The sequence below is a fragment of the Scophthalmus maximus genome, chromosome 8, assembly GCF_022379125.1.
Source record: "Scophthalmus maximus strain ysfricsl-2021 chromosome 8, ASM2237912v1, whole genome shotgun sequence".
Taxonomy (NCBI): Eukaryota; Metazoa; Chordata; class Actinopteri; order Pleuronectiformes; family Scophthalmidae; genus Scophthalmus; species Scophthalmus maximus.
In genome coordinates, this window is record NC_061522.1 from 7,904,143 (window position 1) to 7,921,340 (window position 17,198).

Sequence of the window (17,198 nt, forward strand, 5' to 3'; positions counted from 1 at the left end):
ACAGATAATGTAGGGACAGAAACCCTGCATTATACATATGCAACATGCTCTATACTACTGCCACGGCCTACGCTTTACACATAGTGTACACCACACATATTAGTTTTATAGTGACACAAAACTTAAATTTCTGTAAAGGGGTTATTGCTAACTGTTCACCCTGTCCATACTTGCCACAAAGTATAGTCAAGATTTTTTTTTTTAAAGTTAAGCCACAGCTATAAAAATCTATATCTTTCCAAATTAGTCTTTTTAGCACCAAATTCCCAGGAGGTGCTGGAAAACATTGCTGGGCCTTATCTGCAGCCACCGCAAGGCGACATTGGATCAGTGGCAAAATATGGATGGAATAATTGCAGCAACTAAAAGAAACCTATTAATATACTCCACATATGGTCATTTCCCTGTATGTTAAAGATATACTTGAAAAATGTTTAAGTCTTCATTCCTGTTGTCACTGGGTAATAGTTAAATATAGCATAGGGACACTAGGAAGGAAGAAAAAAAAAATAAAGTTATTATTAATAGGAGAAATGTATGGTTGTAATATCATGACTTTTTCTCTCATTTAATAACAGCTTTATGCTTATAATATTATGTATTTTTCGTGAAACAGTACTCTTTTTTTCATTACATTACGACTACATTCTTGTTATATGACTTCTCAATTATGACATTATTCTTGTAATATTATGATATTATTCTCGTTATATTACGATATTATTCTCAAAGTCTCCGCTTTTTTTCTTCTTCAATTTGACCCTAATACTCCGTTACACCACGTGAAGTCTTTTATTGGTCCTTTTTTTAACAGTGCTAGTTTTCCACATTGTTTTTAAACAAAAGTCTCAAACGCTGTAATATTTTTAATCTTTCAGTCTTCCCTGGCTTGCTTGGGCTGTCACCCGCTGGTGCAGTGTCATCTCTTTTTCATGAATCTCTGGCACAAACATGTTAAAATCAAAGAAAGAAATTTGTTATTGTTCTTGTGTTTGCTACATGCAGCGTGCTGATTTCTGAAACAACAAATGAGTTAATACCAAAATGTGCTAAACAATACAACAAAACAAGCTGCAAATCTATGCAATAGTACATATTCAATTCCATAAATATGTAATTTCTTGTGCATGGATAAAGACAATTGATTTTAATTAGACCCTGAGCAATGTTCTGCCCTGCTCATTTTGGCCACAGTGTGTATTTACACCCTGAGAATGGGATGTCCCCTGCTGTGGCTTTTACTGCACTACAGCTGTGTGACCCGAGGAGAGGCAACATGCGCCCCAGACACTACTCTGAATCAAGGCATTGGTTTTCCTCGGGTTAATACTGTGCTGGAGTGTATCACAAATTCTAATGGGCCTCAAGTGCTATTGGAATGGGTAAATGTGAGAATCTGTTATCCGGGCTTTGGGGCCGAATAGCTAAAAAGGGCATGCTTATTTTTCTTCTCCTCTCCTCAGAGTACTTGTTCTATTCTCCATCTCTAGTGCATTGTCTATTGATTTTCTCCAGTCCCCTCTATCAGTCAGGCTTTAATAAGACAACACATGTCGCCTTTAAAAGAAATGCATTAGAATGTTTATGGATCAAGCAACAGACCTGTTTGCCTCTTTGCAGAGTGTTTGAGCGCACACACGCTCGTGATTGTGTTTGTGTACACGCTTTCATTAAAAAAGAAGAAAACATTCATCTTGATTGTTTCAGGGAGTAAGCGGGTGGAAAATAAGGGGTATGTGGCAATGGAGGGATGGAGGGATGTAGGGATAAGGATGGAGGGAGTGGGAGAAAGTGAAGAAGAAACCTCCTGGTGCAGAGTGGATTCATCTTCTGTCTTATTGCTCCTGCAGGGACCAATTTATCTTCATTTAGGTTTTTGGCACCAACCCAGACCAGTCACCTCAAGAAAACACCCATGTGGCCTGCATCTGTGGTTTGACCAGTTGTTTTTTCTTCGATATTGTTTGAGTTAAAAGAATAATGTCACAATCTAAACACTTTGTTTGAATTTAATCAGACAGAAAGAAATATGTGTTAAATTATATTTGTAAACAGATAAATGAAGGCCTGATTTGAATTCATATTATTGTAGGACGTACCATTTTTTTTTTACAACCTACATAAATATGATTACAAATCCATCAAAATAAATAACCATATTAATTACCTATACCCTCGAATACAAACCGGAGCGACAGGCGCACCAGGTCTTTATCGTCGTGGTTAAAGTACGTGGTTTGGTAAATTTCTCAGTTAAGTTTAGTAAAAAATTGTGGTTCGGATTAAATAAGTACTTTGTTTAAGGTAAGAGGTCCCAGCCATCCACTCCAACCCCTCACAACCTGGACTCTATACACTGTCACCTGATTCCCCCCCTTGTTTCCGTCGTGGTTACTATGGCAGCTAGAGGTTGCCTAACTACATAGAAAAGGTAACTCTGGGTCGTAATTAGCTGCTTGCACAGACAACCTGCTAGGAAAGTCTCCTGAATTGAGTTACCTGTAATTGAAAAAAAAAAACACAAGCGAACACCCTGAACATTCCCCATCTCGTTAAATCGCCGAAGTTAAACCGGATCAGGCCCGGTGAGAACTTGAATGGTGGACCATCTGGAAATACCAGGTGTTGCAAGGTCAACCCAGTCAACTTGGGATGCACAAGCCGATGCATTCTTAGTGCTTCCTCAAGCCTGAGGAAGAGCATACGGCATAAAACCTATGCCAAATCAAATATGCAGATCATGAATCAGATGGGATGATCCACTGTGGCGTCCCCGAACGGGAGCAGCCAAAAAGGAGAAGAACAATTAAATCACACACAACAAATTTATAGCCGGTGCAAAAACTTTTTATGTGATTTCTTTATTCATGGAGTAGTAATCATACAATTTACAAGACAAAGTTTGGGGTTGCCAGATTGTGAACTTAGATGTAAGCGTTTCTCATGTATTTGTTTCATCTTAAGATGTCATTGCCTTTTAAAACTTATTTGCTTTACCTGTCTGTGACAGATTTTTAATGTGTAGTCAAATAAATGGATACCAGCTGGAGGAATCATTTCCTTTTTTTAAATGTTCCAAATAGTTTTTTAAACAGAGGTTTGACATGAGTCATGTTAATAAATTGGTGGTAACGTCCATTGAAGATTGTGCAAAGTTTCTTCGTAACTCGTTCACTCAACGGATACAGAAACAATGTGTCTTAGTATTCATATTACATTTTGCTGGTGTCCAACCCTAGCCTTATTTCCTCGAGGACTTTGAGGCTTCTGCCCTGTCTGTGTCTTTATCGAGCTTTAGCTCAGACCACAACACCCTCTCTATTCAGCAGGGTATAAATTAACATTGATTTTAGATATGGCCTTACTGTATCATCATGGCCTTGGTGGCCAAATAACTAACAATAACCTTCACAGTATGAGGGGGTGGATATGAGGCGATGGCAGCAAATAAATGCACAGGGGAAGATAGCTGCATTATTCTGTCAGTGTACCTCGTCATTACACCTAATTGCTGATTAAAACTAAATCTTTGGTTGCCTATTCTTCACAGTATTTGCAGATCCCCAGCCCAGATGTACACATTGATGCAGATACACTATCAACCCAAATGAATGCCCATATCTGGGCATCATTAAACGGCAGAAAGTTGATTCATGTCCCCTTCATATTTTAATTCCCAATAAACATTCCTCTAAATATAGGTGTTGGCTTTACAAGTACATGTCACTGTATCATCAGAGTAGCAATGTAATTAAAACAGTGTTGCATAAATAACATCTAACAAAAATCAATTTCTCTGTCTAACCTGTTGATTAAGCCCTAGGTTATACTCAGCAATTACACTCCACATTAAAAGCCCCATCCCCCTTGTCTTCCATATGTAACTTCCAAAATAACATGCTGCATGATGCTGGCTTCACCGTATGGAGCTAAGCAGTCAGATGCTTGTTAATTGTTTTGCTTCCAGAAAAGGAAATGGGAAGGGGTGGCAGAGTGGCAAGGGCGAGAGGGGGGATGTCGGAAATCTGAGGGACCCCTGCTGCCATGTCTGGATGCAGCAGTGGCTGCGCAGTGAGAAGAGAAAAGGGGAAGAGAGGGGGAGAGTGGGCAGAGTTGTGTCTTTCTGGCTGTGTTGCGCTGTGCAGTCTAGTCGAGGTGCCCCACTGACAGCCCAAGATTGATGGATAGAGCTCGGTATCGCACATAACATCAATTCTGTCCTGCTTTCTCTTTCATTCTCAGTCTCACTCCCTCATCAGTCCTCGCTTCCCCTCTCTCTACTGCTCTTCCTCCCTCCCTCCCTCCCTCCCTCCCCACCTCTGCTCCAGGTCCCTCGTGGTCCCTCTCTTCCATATTAGTTTCCAAAAGGCATCTTTAATGCTGCAAGAGAGCAAGCCGTGAGGCAGCGAGGCAGCGGGGCGAGCGGATTGGTATCTTTGTGACAGCTTTTCCGCTTGGCAGGCTGTGTGCGAGCCGGGGAACTGGACTGGACTGTGGTGTTTCGCGGAGGAGGTGGGAGAGGATTTGGAGGAGCAGGGGGGAGAACTGGGAGGCAAGCTGGACAGATGGAGGACGGCACGCAGCACCTGGGACACTGCATGGTTGACATGAAGGAACTGAGCGCCAACCCTGAAGGACTGACTGCTGCTGGTGAGCTGACTGCACTGTGTTGTCTGTCTGTCTCTTAATCGGTACCCTCCTTCTCTCTCCTCTCCGTCCTTCCTCATGCAGTTTAACTCTGAAACACCGTGGGTGGTATCACAATCGATTCTGTCTCCTGCATAGTACGCTACCACTATTTCAAAAAAAAAAAAAAAAAGCCTATCCCAGTGATGTCTATTTTAAAAAAATGTATATTTTCCCTTAGTTTGTTTTTGCAGTGTTTCTCTCTAACACAAACAGAGACAGAATGTGTGTGTTGGAGAGAGAGGCGAAGAGAGAGAAGGGTGGAGGTACCAGTAAGAGTGAGAGAAGGAAACAATTTAAAATGCACAATGATCAATAATCAGCTGATTGAATTCACTGCAGTTTTACTGTCTTATCTGGATAGCTCCCGCCTCAGGGTCAGGTTGTAATTATAACAAAAGATCAATTATAATACCTGCCATTAATGTAAAGTGTACCCAGTTGATACCTGAAAATTATTTTGAATTTTTAAAAGTGAAATTAACATCACCGGTCCTACCAGTCAATTGATTTTTTGGAGTGCTTTATTCATAGTTAAATAGTTGGGGGGTCTCAACAAATTATACAAGAGCATTGATATTAAAACCTACTGGCTGCATTTCTGCAAGCTTCCAATTATGTATTTGATCCTCGCAGTGTGGCTGCATTAAAATCACAGATCGTTTGTCTCAGAAACAGAGAGTGGTTACATGGTTTGGGTAAATGTTGAATTTGATTTAGCACCAAACAGTGAATAAAAAAAACCCCACTGGTAGTTGTCTGCAAATTCTCATATCTATTTGTGCAAATGTAGATGTATGCCTGTGTGTACGCGCTTTGGCTTTTTACTGCAGTTAAAGCCGGAAAGTACTGTCACTAATGAGCACTGGCAGAGCGAAATAGAGTTCTCGGTGCCCATCACAACAGGAGAATCCTAAAGAGATTAGCCATATCAGTTGATGCCTAAAAGCCTGCTCTCCAAGTTTAATACCTTTTGCTTACCAAAAGGACACATGCTGCATGCAGAACCGCTAAGAAATTACATTGGCATGCAAGCTCAACACCATCATCTTCCCCGTGGGGATAAGTAAATGGATTCGTACAAAGAGGAATGAAAGTGCAATTCACGGTGTCTTGTCTCCTATGCCGCGAAGCACAGAGATGCACGCTGAACCACCTGCATGCAATAGTATACACATTCAAACACACATAAGTATATAATGAAACATGTACACAATTGTAAAACCACACACACACACACACACACACATCCACAGACGCACTCCCACACAATAACTCGAGAACCCTCGACGTGTGCTGCTGTAAAATCACGCAGTCACAGTTGGGAGATGACATCTGACAGATGTGGGAGTAAAGCAGTAATGACAAACACCTCACTGTATCTCTGTTTTGTTTCCCTTAGCATCCCAGGAGACAAAGGGGAAGAACAAAGCACATAATTACCATGTTTGACACCAAAGACAGGTTGACAACCGCACATTATCAGTCGCAAGGTGAAATAGTTTATCTCTTCCTTCATGACAGGAGAGAAAAGTGGGACCTCACTGGGTGCTTCTCTGTACTTATTAAGGTGACACTGAATTTTACAAACACAAGTGGTAATCATCTTTTTCTAACAATTAACAATTCATACCAAATTCTGCATATACTGTAGCCGTGAGAGTTTTCAATTAAAGTTGCTTCACAAGTGATTTTCATTGGACACACGCTTGACATCACAAAAACTACTGTGCAGCCAAATGTTTCAATCTGTGTCCTTGTTAACCCTCCGCACTCCATTTTCCATTGACACAACATTCAAGAACGCGTCAGTGCATCCAACTGATTCACAACACTTAGTTAAACTCTGGCAACAAAACCATCTGCCTCCCCTGCCCCAATCTCCTAAGGCAGTAATGTGACAATAACTCACTCTCCCATTCAGCACCACTTGTCCTAATGGCATGCCTGTTTTTTTTTCTTTCCTTTTGCCAAACATCAGTCGAGTTGGAGGTATGTTAGCCTGGCTGATGGGTGAATCTTCAGAAAGGATCATGTGCAGGTGTTGTTTTAGGAAATTAGAACTGAAGAAAATAGAGGAAGCAAGAAGAGTGAGATCCAACAAAAGGAGCTAGGAGGAAGAAAGAATACAATTATTGTTGGTGCGTCTGTGTGAATCTGTTGTGAGGGTGAGTGCAATTGTGTGGCAGTGTTTGTGATTGGGTTGGGTTTACAGAGAGATGGCAAGTTATATCCCTGAAATATCAAATCCCATCCTGAGCCAGACATATAAGTGAATTATTAATATCACCCCAAAACCCAGAGTAAATAGTTTTCCAAATTATAAACAGGATTTGCTTTTAGGTGCTGGCTCTTACATGTAATATCTATTCATGAAAAAGATAAGCAGGAGTGATTAGGAATGTGTACTGTACGCTCTGTGAGAGGGTTTATCAAAGCTCTTTTTGGAAATTGCTTGATTTTCTCAGTTGAGCTGGAAGCATATGATTTGGACTGGAGCGACGATGGGCTGTATTTTGGAGCTTTTTTGCAATTATTTTTTGCGGAGTCAGGAATAAGCAGCCTTCCCATGTGAAATGTGTGTTGCACCCTCCCCCACATTTTCTTCCTCTCACAGTATCTGCTGTAAGCTAGTGAGTGGTAATCACACTGTACAGTGGGTGAGGAAGCAGGGCAATGGGAAGGGAAGAGGGTTAAATGATCGTCTGCGAGACGGACAATTTAAGTCCCTGTACATTAATTAACTTTGTCATTCCAGAGAAATCACCTAGTCTGCTCACATCCTAATTTATGACCCTCTCCTCTTCCTTCAGCGTGCCTTTTTCCCCACCGATACCACCCGTAGACAGAGAGGTGATATATTGGAGGTACAGTGGGGCTGTGCTGTTATTCCTAGAGCCAGATGAAACTGCAGTATAGCGGACGGGCACACCTCATTTGCTTTGGGCCCCTCTGGGAGTTACTTCTACATGTGCTGCCTGCCTGCCGCCTTGCTGAGCTTATTACCATATTCATAATGCCAGCAGATATCGATTATAAATACCACACCTGTGCCACTTTTCTCCACATACTTCTCCACACATTTGGGGCTGGATCACTGGTACGCTTCATACGCTAAAGGAGTTGGGATTCCGGTGGACAGCATAGGTGGTTGACCTCGACTCGTGTAACAGGTAATTAGTGTAATTAGACTATGTGCGTTTGTTTTGGTCAGCCCGATTCTCACCAAGGGGCTAGTGACATGCATGTGTGTTTGGTGCTCCAAGACACAAATGGTGTCACAATGTACATTACAGTAGTTCGGTCCTCAGGTTGTGCATGCACAATTTGCCCAAGATTTTTATAACTGACTCACCGAACAGCAGTTTCCAGACCTGTATTGGAACAAAGACGCAACATTACGTGTGTGGCCTTTCCTAAAATATAAAGCATCTGGCTTGATCCTTCCACAAATACCCGAACCTCTACCTACAAGTTGTGCCGTAAAATCCAGACATCTCTTAACTTCAATCATCCTTCACTAGTTTGTGTATAGTGTGTAGTTGATAAGGTGGCACCAGAGGCAACAGCTGGCATATTTCAGCCCAACCTAGCTCAAGGGCTCTTTGTTGCTACCACACAACACGTCAACAAGGCTTGTTAAAATTTCATCAGCACTCACAAGGAAGCCTCAGCGGTGACGATATGAGTAGACATGACCCTGAAGAATGGAAAAACGATAAGAGTAATGTGAAAACTAGATAGCGACGCAGACACCTTATTTACATACTTAATTGACCTGTTTGTGTGTAACCAAGTGTGAGTGTCTGCTTACCTACGTACGTGGCTATTCAAATGTAGCTCATCCTGACAAGTGGGACAGCTGGCAGAGCCCAGTTCTAGTGTTGCCAACTTCTATGCATAAAAATAAAGGACGCCCTGTGCTCCTGGGGGGCCACGAACACCACAAGAAAAAAAACACAAGAAAGCATTTAGATACATACTTAAAGTTTGAAGTGCTTTATTAATAAGAACATTAGCGATAACTTATATTAAATAACTTAGAAAGTTCTTATTTCAAATAAGCAACCATAAATTGATTCGACAATTTTTGCAAATTTAAAAATTTGAAAAAATATTCCTCTTTCCCTCAACACTCCTCCACGAACAGTCATTGGTTCGTCAGAAAGTTTTCTTTCTTTTCTCTGTGGAGCAGTAGAGCAGGGATAAAGTCCCCCTCCACTCAAAATAATGTTTTTCTTCTTGTTACTTCTCTTGCGTGTTTGAACTTCTCTGTGCAGAATGATATATTTGCAGAGTTTGACATTGCAAGGCTGTTTACACATTCATCTTCTGAAAGTGGAAAGTTGCAACAAGTTCCGGAAACAAATCCTGCTCCAGTGTGCAACTTTCAAAAGTAATGTGGAACATGAAACATCCAGTGCACATTCATACACTGAGAATTGACTTTACAGTGAAGTTCTTGTGTCGAATAGTTCAACTTTTGGAAATGAAAATGCCCATACATTCTGGATTTTAAATGTGGGAGAAGGTGATTGAACCTTTTTTTCTGACAAATCATGTCAGACACAAATCATTTTTCAAAACAGTAATTTGGGCCACGGAAAACACTGGACACACCTTGCAGTTGTCTTTGTACTAATTTTCACCGACAAGACAATAAAGACAATAAATAGCACTAAATCTTTATTATTTATTTTTTTACAGACAGTCAGAGAAAATTTCTCAGTACTGTGACTTTACCTATGGGGATTTATCAGGGAAGGGATATATTCTGCTTCTTAACTATATGTTAGTTAGTGTGCCCATGTTATAAAACTACTATGGGTATAAAACTACCCTTTTTTCCTCTTACTTTGTCAATGGCTCATTGCAGGAAACAGCTACCTGTTACTTAAATTGTTAATTTGACTGATTGATTTTTCCCACCTGCAGATTTTCTCAATATTTCCCTTAATAATGTGTCCTTGGCAGATGTTTATTCTCTTCTCTTTCCAGAAGGTCAGTGGTTGGTGGCTTATGCTTTGGTTACGCAGGAAGCATTAATGTCTTTCCAGTATGCAGTTTTGCCCTGCACTTTCCTTAAAATTGCATCATTTTGTTGCATCACAGTTGATTAGTGAAACTTCTCTCTTGGAAGTCCATGAAGACATGGTTTGCGATGAAAGGCTTTTCAAATAAACTAACCCGACTAATTAGAAATTAACTAACCATGACCTGATATAAAAACTACCAAGAAAGTTTGGAGACCGAAAATTATTTACGTATGTTGTGTAATTATTTCAGAGTGTGTATTACATGAGTTCTTTGGTGCCCTAACATTACAAAGCATTGACTACCCATGGGCCATTAGCAAGGTCGATGAGCCTTAGAGAGGCCAATCTAAGTTGTGTCGTCCCCCCCCCCCCCCCCCGTCCTCCCCCAGCCCGGAAAGAGGAAAACGGCATTAAGTGGTTTAGGAACCTTTATGTGTTTCACCATCACGCAGGTGTTTCGTCTGCTATGTGGTTGAATGGTTGTGTGCTGGACTGGGAGAGAGATGGATGAGGGACAACACTGGTGACAGATGATAAAGCAGTCCGTCTGCTACTTATCATCATGACATGATCCCTCAAGGACAATGGTTTCCAAGGAACCTTTGTCCACAAAGATTGCACCCACAAGAATTGTAGTGTGTTTGTATAATGTTAAATGGACAGTTAAACTAATCGCTGTAGCATTTCTGGGAGCTTGCCATAGCTTGCCAATGTTAATAATGTTTACACCAATGCGTCAACATTTTTAGACATTAACTGAGCTTGACAGGCTTTGTGTGTGTGTGTGTGTGTGTGTGTGTGTGTGTGTGTGTGTGTGTGTGTGCGTGTGCGTGCATATAATATATATATATTTGTTATATATTTATTGCTTATTTATGAGTCATCCATTTTTTTTTGGCCCCAATCCTGATCCAGGTCTTTCAATATTGGGTGCCTGCCGATTCCAAGTGCAATCCCATACTTGATTAACTTACTTGGATGTTGATTAAATGGCCTGTGTCCGACACATCTAAATGACAGAGCTGTAAACTATCAAATCTCACAATCTAATTTTTTAAGAGCTTTTTGAAGGTCATGTCTCAAAAATGCAAGTGCAGTTTATTGATATATCTTAGCAAAACGCTCAGAATGCTCACTTTGATGGATTCTTTGGAGCTGCAGAAACCCTTGTTGTGTTTGATTTTCGATTTAGGCCTTTATCTACAGCTGATCCACCGTAACGCCAGTGATGTTTATTTTAAAGTGGCAGCAAAGTTATTGCTTCACTGCTTTGCAGATGCTGATCATTTTTGCTAATGATCGTTAGCGATGGTGAGCTAGTAACCTGTGACACATGTTCAATATTTTAGCATGTTGGGAAACATGCTAAACATTAACAATTTCTGACTTGTACATTTTGCGAATGTGAAAAAAAATTGCGAAAAAAAATTGTATATGATTTGGGCTCTGGGAAATTGTAGTGGGGAACAAGTGTTTGAGGTTCTGAATCGTGTTATTTTCTCAGACTCCTCCATTGTTCTAATGCTTTCCTCTTTCTTCCTTTTATCTCCCTCTGCTTATATCTCACCTCGCCTCTGTTTCGCTCTCTCTCTGTCTCTCAGGTGTTATTCTAACACCCAAGCTGCCTCGAGTGGAGTTCAGCCTCGGTAAGTCCTGTGTTTATTCTGTGATTTTACTTTATAGGGAAGTACTGAGAGTGAAGCTATCCCACGCTTTGTTGACATCTTTTTGAGTACATTAGATTGAAGACATATGGAATCGCTTGCATGGTTTCACACTTTCAATAAGGTAAAATCCTCTTCCCCTGGCCCAGAAACACAACAAAAGTTTATGGGTTATGAGCCCTCTTGGGTAACATAAATCCAGATAAACACATGCCAACAAAGAGTCACTTGTTGAAAGGTACACTAATGCAGAAGTCAGTCAGAATTAGAGACATATCTGTAGATCCTTAATCTTTCTCAATTCTTACACATGCACACATCCCAAGTACTGTACAGTGAGAAGGGATAACAGAAAATAATCTCAGAAAACATTAGTCAGAATGGTGAGAGGGTCCGTTTGAATTTCTGCCGAGGTGGCCTTATTCATTAAAAAAAAGAAAAATGCAACTAAGATGGATTCTATTTCTAGACAATTCAGCGTTGCTCAGGTCAAGTTACCCAAAGCTAAGATATTTTTGATGTGGTCTTTGACAACTAAAACTGACAGCATCAATGACTGGCGTCTCAGCTCCCTTTTTTCTATCATTTGATGCAACTGCATGAAAGACTTCCATTTGTTCTGTTTACAATCAATTGGAGACTGGATATGCAGTTATTCCAGGAATGCTACGATTTCCTTTTCAGAAATCTCAATCTTATGAGGATCATTCCACAAACGTAACCTCACCAGTGTCACTTGATGACCTCATGGCCGGGGATATTGTCCCATTTAAGTCACTTACCTTATAAGACAGTTTTCAGCATGTTTAAACCACAACGGCGTCTTGATACCTCACTATTCCTAACACTCATGATGGTCCCATTATCATAACATAAAGGTCAAAAATACAGTTAGACATAATCGTATGCGATCACGTACAGAGACGTAAGAGTCATTAATGTGAAAACACACACACTCACAAGTAAACAAAACTGCGATATGTGCATTTCGTAGATTCAGGCATACAAATTAAGCTTTTGTACTGTAATGTTAGCTGTGGTTTGTACATGCTCATTCTGTTCATGTTTATATTAGAATTATACTTTGTGGGCTGAGGGTTTGCACTTGGATAGACAAACGATCTGAATGTAAATTCTCTGTCATGGCAGAAAATACAGCTGAATGCATGTCCCACTTTAATTGCTCTGGTTGAATGTGTGCTCAATGGGCGGTACTCTGTCAAACCCACAAGGACAGTCTTTGTTTTTACCAAGATATGTGCATATGTCATTTCTGAAATTTATTGAACTTAAAATAGTAAGACAGGAAAAGTTGTTTTACTTGAACCTCTATAAGGAGGTGACATGATTAAATGTGATGTATGATGGATTATGGAATGGTTAAAATTAAAAAAAATTAAAAAATAAGGAATTATTCAAAAGCTGCTCTGTCACAACAAGCAGACAGGAAATAGTCTGAAAGTCTACACAAACTATTCAGTGGCAAAAATTCAATTCTACTTTTTGAAAGGCAGCACAAAAAATGCATCCTTTAATTCTGCTTTATAAATCCTCAAGTAAGTTATTTCAGTAACCATGATGTAACCACCTGATTTTCAATGGACCTTAAGTATAGACCTGTGCTACATGACAGGGGAGGTCTGGGGGACTCGTACTTTTAGTAAAGAAAAGGTAATTCTAGTGTGTAACAGAGGCCAGTGCTGTAATTTGTAAGGTGTAATGTACTTCCTCTTTTAGCCCCTGTCAAAACTCTGGGGTTGCAGTTTTGTGAATTATTTGCATCTGCTCCACATCACATAAAGGTGAAAAATGTATACCGAGTATGATGGGTAACTGTTATTAGTTAATTGTATGCCTATGCTCCTGTGTATGTGTGAAGATGTCTGTGTGTAGATTGTGTACAGGAGGGGTGTCCAACCTTTGCAATTCATGTTGTGGCTAATAAGCGTATAATTATATCACTTCAGACAAACATGCATTCAAGGGGCTTCTCTTAGATGGTAATGATAATGAAGTTCAGTTTACTCATCACAACAAGTACCACTTAGCCTCTGACAACAGTTATTTAATGTTTTCTATGGGCATCCGGCTATCTTCAAAAAGAAAAAGGAAAAGGAAAAAAAAAATAATATATATATATATATATATATATATCTCGATATCATGACCAAAGATAACCTCATGTTGTGTCAGGGTGCTAAGGTATAATCCTACCAAAAATGAAAGAGATTTACAATTTCATGAACGAGTACAGATATCCTCTATCAACAACCTTGATGAAAAGAAATATTGATAAAAACAAATTGCTCTTTATTAATCTTATCGTTACTCCCAACCTCTGCTCCCCATCAGAAACTTAGATTGCTCACAGGGGGAGTAAAGGTCTGTTTAGAAAGTAAGTCTCTCCATGGCCTCCTCACAATTTAAACAGTAAATTATACACAGCAGCTCTTAGATGTTGATATGGTGCCAGATGCTGTGATGTGGCTTAAATCATGATGTCCATTGTCTATGTGATAACCTGTATACTGCCACTAAAACTGTAATATAATAGTAATGGTAAATTAGGTTTCTGGAGTGTTAAAAACTAAAATCAGAAATATTTTTGTTATTTTGCTGTTTGATCATCAAATAACTTTTACTAGTGTTAAGTTTGGCCTCTCCAATGATCTTTTAAGCCTTAAATCTATTCAATTATTTACCTTGCTGTTTTATGCTTCCTTTTGTATCAGTCGTGTTGTTTCATGAGTTACACTTGGACTGAACACCAGATACTATGATTGCTGTGTGTATGGACTGCGAACTTGCTTACTCACAGTTATGGGCTGATATCCGGTGCCTGGAGCCAGAGCTCTGAAAAAAGGATAAGCTGCTTGACGGCCTTGCCCAGGCAAAGCATATTTTTGTTTATGAAGTCTTCCACTCCCAATCACCCGCCTCCCTGATGTGCCTGATGATCTCTGCTTCTGCAACAACACAATCTCTTTGAGTTGGCCTTGGTGCACACTGACACTGTACCAGTCCACCTTGAGGGTCTAGCAGCTAAGGAGAGTGGCCACTCTCTCTCGTAAAGTGAGCTGGGGGCAGGGCCAACGGGCCCCGCCACTTGCGTTGGCGCTGGACATTTCAAAGCCGCACATGGTCACCCTGATGTGGTTTGTACAGGAATAAGTTTGTACAGGAACAAGAACCAAAGCTTCAGTGTATAGCTCCACAGTGAATCCAGCCAAAACATTTTAGTCCGAATTTGACAGTCTGTTCAATTAGTAGTAATCACTCTCCTATGGTTGGCATGGCCTTGACATGGAATAAAACAGAAAAAGTATAAAACTATGCAACCTTTAAAAAATTGGGCTTCTATTCCAAAGCGAATTGTTAACACCCCATCGTGTTTGAGTTGGAGTGTTGCAAGACAGTGGTTAAAAAAATTATAACATTGTCATTATTATTTCAAACGAAAAAAATTCCCCTATGAATTTTTGCACTTTTTGTATGCATATGTCTTGTGAATGGCAGCTTTACAAATGTTCTTTGAATTATACACAATTTGTTTAAGATTGTGGTGCTCCATTCGCATAAAAAAACAAGAAAAGCAAATTACACACATTGTATTAAAGTGTTCTACTGATTAAACATCATACGCTTGTCAATACCTTATACATTACATGAGTGATAAGCAGCACTGTGCAGTGGGTGAAGGACATACTTATCTCAAAACAACAGCCCTTATTTTCCCTAATTTTCCCCCAGACAAACTGGCAAACAGGTGTGCCAAATGGCGACACATGCAAATAACGTTGTCAAATGAATTGAAGCGTTGAAATAATTATCATGATGAATAATCTTGTTCTTGAGATGATCATATATTTGTGTCCTGTGGCAATTCCCAGGGCTCCCCTCTCTATTAAATGGAATTTAGATTCATTGTTGGGTCACAGAGGCCCACTGCATTAAAACTCATTTCCAGCAAATTCATCTTGAAAGAGCTCAGCGTATTCCAATCAAACAAAATAAATACAGCATAGTAATTTTAGCCTCAAAGGATGGGCAGATATTATTACTCCAATTGCTCAATTGTTATGGTAATTTAGGAATCAGCCATAGTTTACTATAGTAGAAAACCTTGAGTGAAATTGTCACCTCATTGTCAAATAAATTTTTACCCAACCTCCAGTCATTGCAACAGTCCTCACTCACATTTGCCCTCCTCTCTGTTGGGCTCTGGAAATGCCAGTCTTCAGTTAACAAAGCTGATTTCATTCCTGCCTTTGCTAACCAGCAATCCCTTGAACTAATAGTTCTAGCTGAGACTTGAATCAAACTGAAAAACTCTGCCACCTCAGCTATGCTCTATTCACATTGCACACACCTATGTGTTCAGGTTAAAGGAGGGGTTAGGCTGGCTTCTTAATCTCTAACTTGGAAATTCATTCAACTGGCGTCTCTGAACAAATATGCCTCTTTGGACTGCCAGGTTGTTAAATGTCAACGCTCAGGTAAATGTCTCCGTGGTTGTAATTTACCATTCACCATGACATTTTTTTTTGCCATTACCACATTCACTCTACACCAGGTGTTATCCTTCCAGCATTAATTCCATGTAGGAGAATGCAAAGCACTGTTTCAAAATGATGTAAAATACTCATTTATGGAACAACAAAATTAGTTTAAATAAGAATACAAAAATAAGAAAGGTTAGATGTTTTTCTATCATCACATGATAAATTACTTCATTTTACACTACCACTGAATTTCTCTGCTCTGTCAGTTATCCACCAAATCCACTCACTCTTACCATCCATCTGAAAGCTGCATGCTGATCTCAGAACTGCTAAGAGCAAATGGCGTAACTGATCCCAGGCTTAATCAGTCAGTCCTATCTTCCTTGTACCCCAGCATCAAAAACTGCTTTTTACAATAACAAAAACAGCTGTATCATAGACAACACATTCAAAACATTTCTCAGTCCACCATTACCTCCACCAGACACAAAACTCTAACCTGATCTCTTAGTCTTTCTTCTTTTCATAGCAGGTGGTGGTCATCCATCGGTAATCAATTATATGAACCACTCAGAGACTACTTTTCTCCCTGCTCATATTAAGAACTATCGGCTGGTCTTGTTTCTTCCATTCTTATCTAAGGCTTTCAAAAGGGCAGTTTTCAAACCGCTTTCAGAATTCCTCTTGCAGAACTCTCTCCTCGATCCAAATCAGCCGGGCTTTAAGAGCCACCACTCCACTGAAATCGCTCTCTTATCTGTGATAGTAGCCCTACGGGCTGGTAGGGCAACGGCTTAGTCCTTAGTTGTTATCTTACTGGACCCATCATCAGCGTTTGACACAATGAACCATGCCATCAGCTATCCATAATCTTTGACACGGGCATCTCAGGCGAAGCACATTATTGGTTTGAATCCTACCTCACTAGGTGTTCCTCCAATGTGACATGGCAAGAACAAACATACTTATCCGATCAACTCTTCAATGGGATACCTCAAGGCTCAGTGCTGGGGTCTCTCCTCACTGTGATATATAGCACCCTTCGGGTTTGATTGTCCCCTAATTGGCTTCTCATATTACTGCTACGCAGATAGTACCCAACTATACATGTCATCCTGCCAGATGACCCCTACAGCCTGGGCACAGATCTCAGCTTGTTTTTCCGACATGGCAACTGGCATGAAGTAACGCCACCTTTGACTAATCATCTCTATGTCTGAACCCTATAAATCTCTTAATAGTCCATAAATCTATCCATCACAGTATCAACACAAAAATTGGCTCTGCATCTCTCACCCCATCCAATGTTG

The 17,198-nt window shown here is 40.1% G+C and overlaps 1 protein-coding gene across 6 annotated transcripts in view; it reads left to right on the forward strand.

Annotated features, from left to right (window-relative positions):
* Window positions 1-17,198, forward strand: part of inpp4b (inositol polyphosphate-4-phosphatase type II B) — a 173,685-nt gene that overhangs the window by 55,442 nt on the left and 101,045 nt on the right. For 2 of the 6 annotated variants that reach the window (XM_035636274.2, XM_035636275.2), the window contains 2 exons: window positions 4,462-4,650; window positions 11,324-11,368. In XM_035636274.2, the coding sequence (XP_035492167.2) occupies window positions 4,566-4,650; window positions 11,324-11,368 (130 nt within the window). In that variant the 5' untranslated portion in view covers window positions 4,462-4,565. Of the gene's footprint in view, window positions 1-4,363; window positions 4,651-11,323; window positions 11,369-17,198 lie in introns of those variants that run through there. The other 4 variants (XM_035636273.2, XM_035636269.2, XM_047333645.1 and 1 more) reach the window with 4 other exon arrangements.